This window comes from Beta vulgaris, chromosome 8 (assembly GCF_026745355.1).
Source record: "Beta vulgaris subsp. vulgaris cultivar EL10 chromosome 8, EL10.2, whole genome shotgun sequence".
NCBI classification, from domain to species: Eukaryota; Viridiplantae; Streptophyta; class Magnoliopsida; order Caryophyllales; family Amaranthaceae; genus Beta; species Beta vulgaris.
Genome location: NC_079209.1, coordinates 48,772,569 through 48,785,909, shown reverse-complemented (window position 1 = coordinate 48,785,909; position 13,341 = coordinate 48,772,569). Strand labels below are relative to the sequence as shown.

Here is a 13,341-nt window from a genome sequence, read left to right as displayed (position 1 = left end):
CTTTTATAAGACTTGGTGAGATCTAAAAGTGAATTATAAATCCCTTTTATAAGACTTGGTTTGGACGAAAATCCTTCAAAAATATCTTTATCTTTTAATCCTTAATTTAAGGGATAAAACTCTCTTTTTAGAAAAACAAACTTTATCTTTTTCTATCTTTATCTTTAATCTCAAAAAGATAAGTTTTTTCTTATTAGATTTTCTTTTCAACTAAAATTCTGTTTTTATCAAAAAATATTTTCCAAATCCTTTTTGAAAACCAAATTACGTTGTTTACTAAAATTCTTTTCTAAAACTCGTTTTCATAAATTTATTTTCATAAAACACGTTTATAAAAATATTTTTCTAAAACCACGTTTTTATAAAATTCTTTTTCTAAAACATTTTTTATGAAAATCTTTTATCTTATTTTATAAACTAATTTCCTTTTTATATAGACATATAATATTAATACAATTATTTATTTTCTTAACTCTAAGAAAATAATAATTATACTAATTTTATATTTCTATATTAGCACATAGTATATCACCTAATTCAAGCCTATTACATTTTTACACAAAGTAACTATTCTAAGGAACATATAAACTTGACTTCAATCTTGATTCTTCTTTTCTTCAAAGTCTTCATTTATTAATTCCTTTCTTCATGCATCTGTTTCAACTGTTACATACTTTCATACTATAACATATTATATTAATTTTCATCATCAAAACATAACATATTACATGCACAACAAATTCCCCCTTTTTGATGATGACAAACCATAAATATAATATTGTTAGATAATCACTTGTTCCCCCTCAAAGTATGCATCATTAATCACAACATAATATCATTCACATACGTTTTCACAAGTAACTTGGTAACCAAGATAATTTCATTCAATAGTCTAAGTATTATACCCATCTTCCCCCTTTTGACATTATCAAAAAGGAGAACATCAACATGTTTAGCAAGTCAAAGTGAGATATAGTCTGTAAAATAATTCAAGTAGCTCAAGCAATAAATACTAAGGATGCTGGTGCTATGTCATAATCCAACTCACAATCCGAAGTCATTAAGCAAAAATATAATCCAACTCACAATCCGAATTTATGAAGCAAGAAATAATCATGAAGGATCATGGTTAGTAGCTAAGAATGTAGGATGGAGATAGGTAATGCAAGCTTAAAGATTTGAAATGGCAATTGGATCAACAAGTGCTTAAACCCTTTTTCATATTTTCAACTTTCGCAAATAAACATCCTAAGACTTTCTTCACTGTGGCACTGTGTGTGCCACTGAACAATCTATTTCCTTTCAAATAGAACTAATCTTCGGATATACAGGAATCCAAAATAATGATTTTCAAACCTTTGATAATATTTTTTTTCATCTAGAAATTGAACTCTAAGATTTATCTAACACAAGTGTCTTACTCTTCTTTTCTTTCTTCTCTCTCTCTCTTTTTTTTTTTTTTTTTTTAAAGAGAGTCAGACCATACAATATTACTAGAGTCAATCAATAAGATATCAAAGGTGAAATAAGTTAATTCGAACCTCATTTTCTTCTAGATACATCTCATGGCACTGTGCCCGCACAGTATGAAACAGTACTTTCATTCTTTCAAGCATTAGTGTTTCTTCCAACCTTTTCATGTTCCCCCTTAACTAATGCGTCTTCTTCTTTCACCATCTTATCAATATGTCTATGCTCCATATACCATGAATCAAGATTAAAAGCACTTGTAGAACTTTGGATGAATGTGTGAAGAAAAGAAGGATAATAATAGGGAAATGAAGATAAGGTGGGATATATGAAAAAAAAATGATGAGGCACAAATGTCAAATTCATGAATAGAAAATCAGAATATTGGGCTAAAGATCAAGCTTGCTATAGGAAAAGAATTTGCATTTCATAGCTCAAAAATTCGGCAACTTAGGATCATATAGCTTATTAGTTCGGCAACTTAGGATCATGACATTAGGACAGCATCATTAGACCATTACGAGTCCTTTTATATCAAGTGGACCTTTACTCACAAAGCTTCACCAAGACATGCATCAATAACACTCTAATTAACATATTTAAAGGAGGACAATAGGCATAATATTCAACTAATTTCCAGAAATTAATCCCAAAACCACGAGTTATCTTGTAAAAGGTTCATGCATGACATTCAACATAATTACCTTGATCACATAATTACTTTTCAAACCACTTACCACCATCACATTCTCTATGGAGTGTGTTAAAGATTTGCCGACATTTCAAATACCAATTTATCCCTTTTTATTAGTGCCAAATATAACACACCCTCCATGGTAGGCTACTAGTGAGAGGAATTGAGATTTATCACTAGTCATATGTCTTGAGCAGCCTTTGTCAAGATACTATAGGCTGCTTCCTCTCACATTTGCCTGCAAAAGAATCACTTGTTAGTTTTAGGAACCCAGATTTGTTTGGGTCCCTTTTTCTTACGCTGAGCATCAAGTATGTCTTTCCTAACCCAGATTTGAGTAACACGTTTGATATTCTTTGCAATTTGATTTTTCTTTTTGTTGCAGTCGTCAATTAGATGACCATTATTTCCACAAAAATTGCAAATTAGATATTCAGGAAGGCCCACGTATTTTCTCTTTCGGAAGTCTCTTCGTAGGTCCTTACACAGAGCCTGGCACTGTGCGGCTGATTAGTGTATCCTAATCCAGTTTTGTTCATGTTGTTTGTGGTGCTAGTTAAGTAGTTTAGAGCATTCATTCCGTTTGTCCATTTGTCATGCATCTTACGAGCAATGGAAAGTTGTGATTCTAAGAATTCGACTGAGGTATTTAGATCACTACTTCTTTTTCTGGAAATCTCTAAGTCTCTTTTAACTTTTTCAAGATCTTCTCTTAACTTAGCATCACTAGGCAGCATTGAAGGAACAATACTAGATTCCTGTCTTGAATTTTTAAGTTCAGTCAATTCGTTATTTAGTGTTTCAATTTGTTTTTCAAGACACGTTTTTTCAGTTTCACAAACAGTGGATGGCACTGTTCGATTTTTATGTCATCAGCCAGGATTGTTTTTTCGTGTTTTAGTGTTTGTATCTCAATGTCTTGCTCATCAATCCTTTTCAACAATGTTTTATTTTCTTTCAATAAATCCTTATATCTAACTCTAATCCAGTCTTTAGTTTGGTCAAATTTTTTATTTCCTTTTTCATGATATCAAAATTATCATTCATGTTTTGACAATCATCAATTACATTACCAAGTAAGTGACAAGTTGACTTTTTGAAAGAAGATGAATTGAAGGTTTTAAGGAAGTTAGGCTTACCTCACTGTCTTCTACCTCTTCAAGAGGGTTCGAACTTTTAGCCATTAAGCATAGATGTGAGTCGTCCTTGCACAGTGCCGTCTTCAGTGTTGTCTGTACAGCATTCAGACATAATTTGCCTCGTGGCACTGTGCCTGGCACTGATCCTCGTCAGAATCCGAGTCTCCCCAGACTGCCGCAATCATAGCTTTCTTGTACTCTTTCTTCGACTGCTCTCGTTTTTCCTTAGGCTTTTCTTCATCCATAGAGGACATTCTTTAATCCTGTGATCGAACTCACCACACTTGAAACAACCAGAGTTAGTAGCACTTTTCTTTAGGTTAGAAGTAGTGCCTTTACCTTTGAAGTTTCCACTTCTCCTGAAGTTGTTGCTCCTGTTCTTTTTTAAGAAATTTTGAAACTTTCTAGTTAGAGACGCTACTTCTTCATCACTTTCACTATCATCCGTTTCTACTTCAGTTTTTAAGGCCAACCCTTTATTCTTTGGTTCATTTGATTTAGGATCTAAAACAAGTTCATGGGTCATTAAAGAACCAATTAGTTGTTCTAGTGAAAGTTTTGTTAGATCTTTAGCCTCTTGAATAGCAGTGATTTTGGGAAGCCATTTATTAGTCAAACTTCTTAACACTTTTCTAACTAAATCTTCAGAAGAATAGATTTTTCCTAAGGATCTTAGTTCATTAGTTATTAGTGTGAATCTGGTAAACATATCTTTAATAGATTCGTCCTTATTCATTGTGAACAATTCATATTCATGGACTAGTAAATCTATCCTAGACTGTTTTACCTCATTTGTACCTTCATGGGCCAATTCCAGTGTGTCCCAAATTTCCTTAGCAGTAGTACAAGCCGAGATCCTTGAGTATTCATTAGGTCCAATTCCAATTGGAGAATACTCATAGCTTTGAAGTTTTTTTCGGCTTTTCATAGTCAACTGAGTTGTAATCATCTTCGTCCTTGTCAATCAAGTTTCCTTCAGTATTCTTACTTGGATTAGTATAGGTCCTTTCTTATGATTCTCCAACACTCATGTCTGACCTTGAATGTAGATCCTCATTCTGCTTCTTTCCACCATCCGTAATCTTCTCCATTGAAAATTGACACTTGGAGTGTCTGTCTCGAGAGTCATCTTGCATATTCATGATTTCTATTCTCTAGATGTTATTCTTACGAGAATAGCTTGCTCTGATACCACTTGTTAGAACCCAAGGTGACACTCAAGAAGGGGGGGGTTGAATTGAGTGACGAAATTTGATCGATTTTCGCAAAACCTTTGTTATTGCACAGTGCCAGCCATTGTGCGAAATAATCGTAAATCTCTTATTTGAGTTTTTGCGAAAATTAAAACTAAAACAATATTAAATCAATACTCAAACTCAGGATATAACGTGGTTCAATCTCACCTCTGAGATCTACGTCCACAAGAAACAAAAACTCTTTTATTTCTTTAAATCCTAAAATATCAACCTCTTGATACAATAAGATTTCCCTCACTACTAACTCTAGTAGTGACCCCCAACACTTAACTCTAAGTGTTGACACTCTCTATAATAGTGAAATTACAGAAAGAAAACGACCCTCAATTGTGTGCTTCTTAGTCAAGCAATTTAGAGGACAATTACACTCGTATATTCGTTACTTGAATCTGACTCAAACAGTGCTATACTCTGTGCGAAAGGAAATAGTTTTCAGCTCTTAATATCTCCGATTTTTCTCTCTGAAAACGTGAGATCTAAAAGTGAATTATAAATCCCTTTTATAAGACTTGGTGAGATCTAAAAGTGAATTATAAATCCCTTTTATAAGACTTGGTTTGGACGAAAATCCTTCAAAAATATCTTTATCTTTTAATCCTTAATTTAAGGGATAAAACTCTCTTTTTAGAAAAACAAACTTTATCTTTTTCTATCTTTATCTTTAATCTCAAAAAGATAATTTTTTCTTATTAGATTTTCTTTTCAACTAAAATTCTGTTTTTATCAAAAAATATTTTCCAAATCCTTTTTGAAAACCAAATTACGTTGTTTACTAAAATTCTTTTCTAAAACTCGTTTTCATAAATTTATTTTCATAAAACACGTTTATAAAAATTTTTTCTAAAACCACGTTTTTATAAAATTCTTTTTCTAAAACATTTTTTATGAAAATCTTTTATCTTATTTTATAAACTAATTTCCTTTTTATATAAATATAATATTAATACAATTATTTATTTTCTTAACTCTAAGAAAATAATAATTATACTAATTTTATATTTCTATATCTAGCACATAGTATATCACCTAATTCAAGCCTATTACATTTTTACACAAAGTAACTATTCTAAAGGAACATATAAACTTGACTTCAATCTTGATTCTTCTTTTCTTCAAAGTCTTCATTTATTAATTCCTTTCTTCATGCATCTGTTTCAACTGTTACATACTTTCATACTATAACATATTATATTAATTTTCATCATCAAAACATAACATATTACATGCACAACAGTTACTCATAGTATTAACGAGGTTACTCATATATATAATATTTTGAGGTTATTCATATGAACAAATGAGATTACTAGTATGATATGGCATGAATAAATAAGGTTACCGATATGAACAATGTAGGTTACTCAGATGAAATTCCCGAATCGAAGCAAGCGTTAAACTAACTTCCGTGTAACATGCCCAAATTAACTTATCCAATTCATTCTTCAAACTCTTTTCCCCTCAAAGATAACAGTTTAGAAAGAGTAGAGAGAAAATACAAGATAGGTATCAAATGCAAGAGTTTTTCAAAGATTGAAAAGAAAGAGAATAAGAAGAGAGAGAACGAGTGAAACTTCCTTCAATGGAGGGGAGTAGAATATAGAAGAAATGAATTGAGGAGAGAGAAAATGTTAAGGAGTCTTGAAGAGGTCCAATGAAAGTAACATCGTCGGCGACTTCAACCATGAGAGAGAAGAGTTCATTTTTTCAGAAAATGTTGTTTTGCCGATGAAAACGGTCGTTTAAGATCGTCTTAGGAAGCGTACCAAAATACTGTCGTATTGGTACTCGTTTTGGTGGGATTCTCGAAATTTCATGCTTTTAAAGGGTCATAAACTCATAAGTGGCGTCCGTTTTTTCAAAAAAAAAAAATCGTTTTGCCGGTGAAATCGGTCATTTAAGATCATATCGAGAAACGTATCCAAAATACCTTCGCATTGTTTTTTTTGATGGGTTCTCGGAATTCGAGTCCTTTTAGGGTCGTCGGTGGCATCCGGTTTTTCAAAAAAGTCGTTTTGCCGGTTAATTCGACTGTTTAAGATCGCCTCATGAAGCGTTCCCAAAATACTGTCGTCTTGGTACTCGTTTTGATGGGCTTCTTAAATTCGTGTCCTTAAAGAGTTGTCGATGGCAAAAATCGTATTTATATATAGGCAAAGAACAATATAATCAATTGATAAGATTAAGCGACAAATATAACGGAATAAAGAAATAGGACATAAATCTTATTTTTCCTTTTAGAGAAAATCGCTTACATATATAGTGCAAAACATTTTAGCACAAAAAAAGAATCAAGTAGAAGCTGAGCAGCATAAGACTATCTTATTCATACTTCATAAATCATAGCAACATGTGGTAATACCGTAATACACTAATACATGAGAAACTGAGAAAGGCAAACCTCTAGACTTACCAAGAAGGAAGCATCTAAAAATAAAAAAACCTTACAATACCAAAAATAAGGCAAATCTCACAACACACAAACCAATCAACACAGGTATTCTGTAGTAAAAGCAAAGTCAAATAAAATAGCCTACAAAAAGTTAAAAACAATTAATATTCTATTACAAAGATAGCAAATTTTTGGTTGTAAACAAAGAATGCAAAACACCAAAACAGAATGTATTTCTTTCTCTCTCTCTTCTTAAAAACGAGTTTTCAATGATTAAAAACTGCCAGCAAATCACATGCACTCTTCTCACCCTTTACACCCTCTGTCGGCACCTCCTCCCTCCTTCTTCACCTCCTCCCTCCTTCTTCACCTCTTAATAATCTCTCTCCTCACTTCACTTCCCCCAGCAAAACAAACACACCCTTACTTCTTTAACCAATAAAAAAAAAAAATGAAGAAAGAAGGTTTACCGGTCACCGGCGGAGTCACCGGTAAACCCATCGGAAAACTCCTTTTATGTTTCGAAACTAAACCATTTCTCGCAACTCTCATCACTTTCTCTCTTGTTTTACTCGTTTGGAATCTCCAACCTTATTATGACCAGCTACTTTCTCTCTCTATCTCCTCTTCTTGCCACTGCCACGTCACTCCCCTTCTTAACTCCACCATCACCAACACCATCACCACCAACACTACCACCGACATATCCGCCATTAATACCGTTAGAAAACCTCGTATTTTCCCAACATATAAAGACCCGAACAAACGAGAATTCAAACCGTACGGAAACGCGGCAGCGTTGTTCGTACAAATGGGGGCCTACAGAGGTGGACCCACTTCATTCTCCGTCATCGGACTCGCTTCAAAACCCATCCACGTGTACTCACAACCATGGTACAAATGTGAGTGGGTCCCAAACCCGACTACCATAAACGGGTCGACCCACCAAGCCCAACCCACCCGAACAAAAGCGACGAAAATCCTTCCTGACTGGGGGTACGGAAGAGTCTACACTGTCGTCGTCGTAAACTGCACTTTTCCGACGAATCCAAACGCCGATAATTCCGGGGGGAAGCTTCTTCTATACGCTTACTATTCTCTCTCTTCTAGAAACTTCGAGAAGTTCACCGCACTTACAGAATCACCTGGGTCTTATAACGACACCGTTTACACTTCACCCCCGAAATACGACTACCTCTATTGTGGGTCCTCTTTGTATGGTAACCTTAGTGCTTCGAGAATACGAGAATGGTTAGCGTACCATAGTTGGTTTTTTGGGTTAAATTCACACTTTGTGTTTCATGATGCTGGAGGTGTTTCTGAAGATGTTAGGAAAGTTCTAGAACCTTGGGTTAAGTTAGGGAGAGTTACAGTACAAGATATTAGAGAGCAAGAGAATTATGATGGGTATTATTATAATCAGTTTTTGGTGGTTAATGATTGTTTGCATAGGTATAGATTTGCGGCGAAATGGACGTTTTATTTTGATGTTGATGAGTATATTTATGTTCCTCAAGGAAATTCGCTTAAGAATGTTATGGAGGAATTTGATGGGTTTACTCAATTTACTATTGAGCAAAATCCTATGTCTAGCTCTCTCTGCTTGAATGATTCTTCTCAAGATTATTCCAGGTAATTTTTTTTTTGTGGGTTTTTTGTTTTGTTTTTATGTTTGTTGATTATGATGATTTTGGGTTTTTTAAATTATTGATTCTTGATTGATCTGGGTTTTATGTTTTCAATCTTGGTGTGAATTTGGTTGGTATCATATGATTATGAAAAAGATTTGAGTGATTATGATTGTTTGGTTTTTACTACCTCCTATATAAGATGATAAATGTAGCAAATGACTATTATTTGTGAGATATAAAATGTTAATTTGTTGTATTTATTTTATTACGGATGAAGTATTATAATTGATAGGAGTAATTATTTTTACTATCTCCCATTTAAGATAATAAATGTATCAAATGGGTATTATTTGTGAGATATAAAATGTTTATTTATTATGTTTATACTTTACTCCCTCCGTTTCCTAAAGATCTTCCCACTTACTGTTCTCACATATATCAAGGAAAATCAAGTTGTGTGGGGCATGGTGTGAGTAAAGTAAGAGAGAGAAAGGGGTTAAGATAAATAAACAAATAAATAGGGGTTAAAGTAGGAGAGAGAAAGGGAGTAAAATTGAATTAATAATGTAATGGTGGACCATATGATAGTGACATGAGATGGTAAATAGGGAAATTTGTTTTGCCAAATAAGGAATAAAGCAAAAGTGGGAAGATCTTTTGGAAACACCCTTAAACGGAAAGTGGGAAGATCTTTAGGAAATGGAGGGAGTATATTACAGATGAAGTATTATACTCCCTCCGTCTTTTTTTATTTGCTACATTTTGCCATTTAGGGGTGTTTCAATTTATTTGCTACATTTGCAAATACTTCCATATATAGTACATAGGTCCACATTTTATTTACAAATTTACCATCACTCCCTTCTTGATTTTGTAAATGTTTCCATATATAATACATAGGTCCCACAATTTACCTATTTGCTTTTTTGTTAATTCCATTTATGTCAATGGTCCCCACTCCCTCCTTGGTCTTTGTGAAAAAGTGCTTGTAGCAAATAAAAAAAGACGGAGGGAGTAATTGATAGAAGTAATTAATGTCTTGCATGATGGAAAACATTCTCTGTTGGTTTAAATTTAGTGAGAGGGTCAAATACTCAAATAAGAGAATCCAGTGAGATTGATATTGGAGTTGGTGATTAATTAATTAATTTGACATCAAAGAATTAAAAAATTGATTAAGAATTGATGGTAGGAGAGACTAATTAAGGTTCTTAAGCTAGACGGTGCATTATTTAATTGATGCTGGCTTGATTAAGCGACAAACCGTTGGTACTAGTATATCAGTAATGCAATTATTGAGGAGAACATTGTCTTGAAATAAATTAATTAAATAAGTAAGGCTAGATTAATGAAGTTTAACGTTGGGTGACTCCATCTTCTAAGAGATGGATGTATGTCGTGATGTTGGTGAGAGCCAAGGCCTCATGTTCTATGTATGGTTGTTTTGTTTCCGGACTTTAGGTACACCCAGGTGGATGATGGACGGATTATTGTTCTCTTATTGTATGGTTATAATGTGCTTCTTTGTTCACTATAACTTACTCTTCAGTTGATTTTCACTAGCAATTTGCTTAAATTGTTGTCCAATGGAAGTAGTGAGAAATTGAGAATCTTAGGAATGGAATATGCAAAAAAAAAAGAAAATGGACTTCTTTTTCCTGGAAAGTGAAAAAAGGCATCGCAATATAAGGGATATGTCTAGCTGCCAAGCACTTAACGGTCATTATTTTTATTGGTGTCTTGCAAAGAAAGCATCATTATGCTCTCTTTTTCCTGCTTTTGTTGCATTTGGAAGTCAAATTAGATCTGTGTTTCCATTGAGTTTCATCTTATGAACTATGAAATGTCTTCTGTGCTAGCGAGATTGATATGCTCATACTTGATCCAAAATATTTGTGAGAATTTATGGTAAGATTTGTGAAACCCCATTAGTGCTATGGAACTTGCATCACTAGTTTCCTAGTGTTTCTTTGGTAGAATGTGCTAAAAAATGGAATTGTGGAAAAAAGAGAGAAAGCAAACCTTTTTTTTTTGCTTTAACAGAAAGATATTCTTCCCCAAAGAGAGTGGATAGAAACAGAAATGGAAAAATTAATAGTCAAGAATAGAAATAATATTCTCTTTTGACTAGGTGAAGTTCTTTTACTTTTACTTAGGCAAGATAGGATAATACTTTAAGACCTATATCATAAATTCATAATAGTACATTACTTTCACTTAAGGGTAAGTTTACTAGAATAATCTCCATTATGGCCGGTCATCATACTATGATGATACTAATCCCAAGTACGAGATGTTCCTTGCCAGTTATGATGGTACCTTCTCAAAATGATTTAGTGACCTGAAAATCTACTACCTTCGGTCTTTATTAGTTTACCCGTATTTCTTTTTGGAACGTCTCTTATTAGTTTACCCATTTCTTTTGTTTCTATTTTTTGAATGAGACTACTAAGTTTTCATTATATATATTCAACTTTAACATAAAATAATAGTTTCTCTTTCCTTCTATGTCTCACTATATTGTTTCTCCTAAAACTTTGTGCAAAAGAAACGGGTAAACTAATAAAGACTAGAGGGAGATCAAATGATTAAGCAGGCGGAGGCAGGAGATGAGGGAGAGGAAAAGAAAAGGTTGAAAGAACAAAATAAAAAAATTACTAGTTAAACATGTACTAGAAGTAGAAGGATGCAGAATGCATGAATTCTTTTAACTAGTATCGAAAGGCTTCTGGAGCTCCACAACAGAACTATATTTGTCCATGAACTTTCTGTTAATGTAATATCTAGACTTGTGTTTTTCTTTGTTCCATTGTGCTATGCGTTGTTAAGCTAGACTTTGAATCATCATGTATATGTGTTTAAAATATTCTAGTGACCTCTATATTGATTTCTATCCATGTCGTTACCTAATTCTAGAAATATGTTTTGTCTCTTTGCTCACCCCTTGTCCCTTGCCGACTTCAATTTTAACACTATTATGCCCATACCTTTCCCCCATCTCTATGCTAGAAAGTCTACAACTTTGGCAGTTACTCTCACCAGTAATCAATACTAATCTTATCTACCCGAAATGAATATTTGCAGGCAATGGGGTTTCGAGAAGCTCGTATTCAGGGACTGGAGAACCCGAATCCGGAGAGATAGGAAATACGCTATCCAAGCAAGAAACGCGTTGGCCACCGGAGTTCACATGTCCGAGAACATTGTAGGGAAGGCACTCCATCGTACTGATAAGAAAATCCGGTACTACCACTACCACAACTCCATCCAAGTCCCTGGTGAGCCATGCCGCGTATTCCTCCCACCTTCGGCCAAGAAAAAGATTACTATCCATGAAAAACTACCTTATGTTTACGACGACAATATGAAGAATCTCGCTGATACGATCAAACGGTCCGAGCGTGAAACTCTTGGAAGTTACCATCAGCTCCTGTCATGACACAGCCAAGTACAGTATTAGGCATGTTTGGCTGGTAATGAAGGTAATGAGAAACAGGGAACTAGGCCCACATTGATGGTCCTGGTTCCAGAGGCTGCGGCTGAGGATGGGTCAATAAAAGCTGATGTGGTCTAACCCATGCTAATTGTGATGTATGGCGAGAAAATAAAGAGGGTTTGGTAGGTAAGGAAGATCATTTTAAAGGAGGAAATATGATGGTGTAGGGTGGTGAGATGGTAAAAAAAAAATAATAATTAAAGAGGGTTATGATATGAAGATCCATGTTAGCCATAATCATTAGGTTATTGTAAAGATCAGTTTAATTTGTCTTGCCTCTATTTCATTTGTTCATTCGTATAATCTTTTTTCTTCTGTTTTTTAATCTTATAGGGTAAATGTGTTCTTTTAAGATTTAATCATTCATGTACTTCCTATAGAGCAATAGAATGGAATTTTTGTAAAGGTTACGTTTCTAGGACACTATATTTAATTATAATGACCACCACTACTACTAGTCTACCACTATGTTTTTTTTTTTTACATGATACTATTTTCTTTGCTTTTACTCATTCGCTGAACTTTCTCCACAAAGCCAAAGATTAAAACAATTGCAAGAGTAAAAGAGTTGCAAAGCTAAAGGCACACTTGGCTTTTACTTGTGTTTTTATCTTCTAGATAACACTTTTTTTTTATTATTCTATTTCACTATTTATAGTTTCAATAATTTCATTTAAGGTTTAATAAGTCTAGATAAGTTTAATAATTTTTGTTATGTTTTACCACTTTATAAAGATAACGTAAACAGTAATATATCTCTGTTTCTAAATATATATGATGTAACATGTCTATAAGTTATTCAACGTACAATTTTGTTTCTTAATATTTCTAAGTATGTATAAGTAAAAATTATAAAAAGTTAATATTATGAAGTATGCATAAGACTAATCAAATAAGATTACACTTGATGAAAGAGAAACAACGTTCGGTCCGCGGGCCAGTCCACGGACCATATAGGGGGCTCTTGTTGGGCCGGGTCTGGACTTTCATACCCATGGTAGGCCCATGATCCATGTAGCAAATAACGGGATAGACCTTAAACGGGATTAGACTGGAATGAGCACAAACTGTGCCGGGCCGGTCTGGCCCGTGCCCACCTCTAGTTGGGAGTTGTCAATTTTGATGATTTCATCGTCCACATTAGCGACTTGATCAAAATATAAAATACATAAAACAAAAAACACAAGAAAAGTTGGCGATGAATATTATTGAAGAACTATAGCTGTTAACGACTAGAAAAATGTAGTGGCTAGCAATTAGCATGAG

At 33.8% G+C, this 13,341-nt stretch overlaps 1 protein-coding gene across 1 annotated transcript; it reads left to right on the top strand.

The window, feature by feature from the left end:
• The first annotated feature begins 7,142 nt into the window (after window positions 1-7,142).
• On the top strand, window positions 7,143-12,537 carry LOC104883439 (hypothetical protein). Its single transcript, XM_010667969.4, has 2 exons — window positions 7,143-8,580; window positions 11,664-12,537. Exons 1-2 carry the CDS (start codon window positions 7,400-7,402, stop codon window positions 12,016-12,018), a joined length of 1,536 nt encoding a protein of 511 aa, XP_010666271.1. The 5' UTR covers window positions 7,143-7,399; the 3' UTR covers window positions 12,019-12,537.
• The last annotated feature ends 804 nt before the right edge of the window (window positions 12,538-13,341 follow it).

Coding starts and splice junctions, on each gene's coding strand:
- LOC104883439 (XM_010667969.4), top strand. CDS start 7,400: ATGAAGAAAGAAGGTTTACCGGTCACCGGCGGAGTCACCGGTAAACCC. Junction 8,581..11,663: donor TCTTCTCAAGATTATTCCAG/GTAATTTTTTTT, acceptor GAATATTTGCAG/GCAATGGGGTTTCGAGAAGC.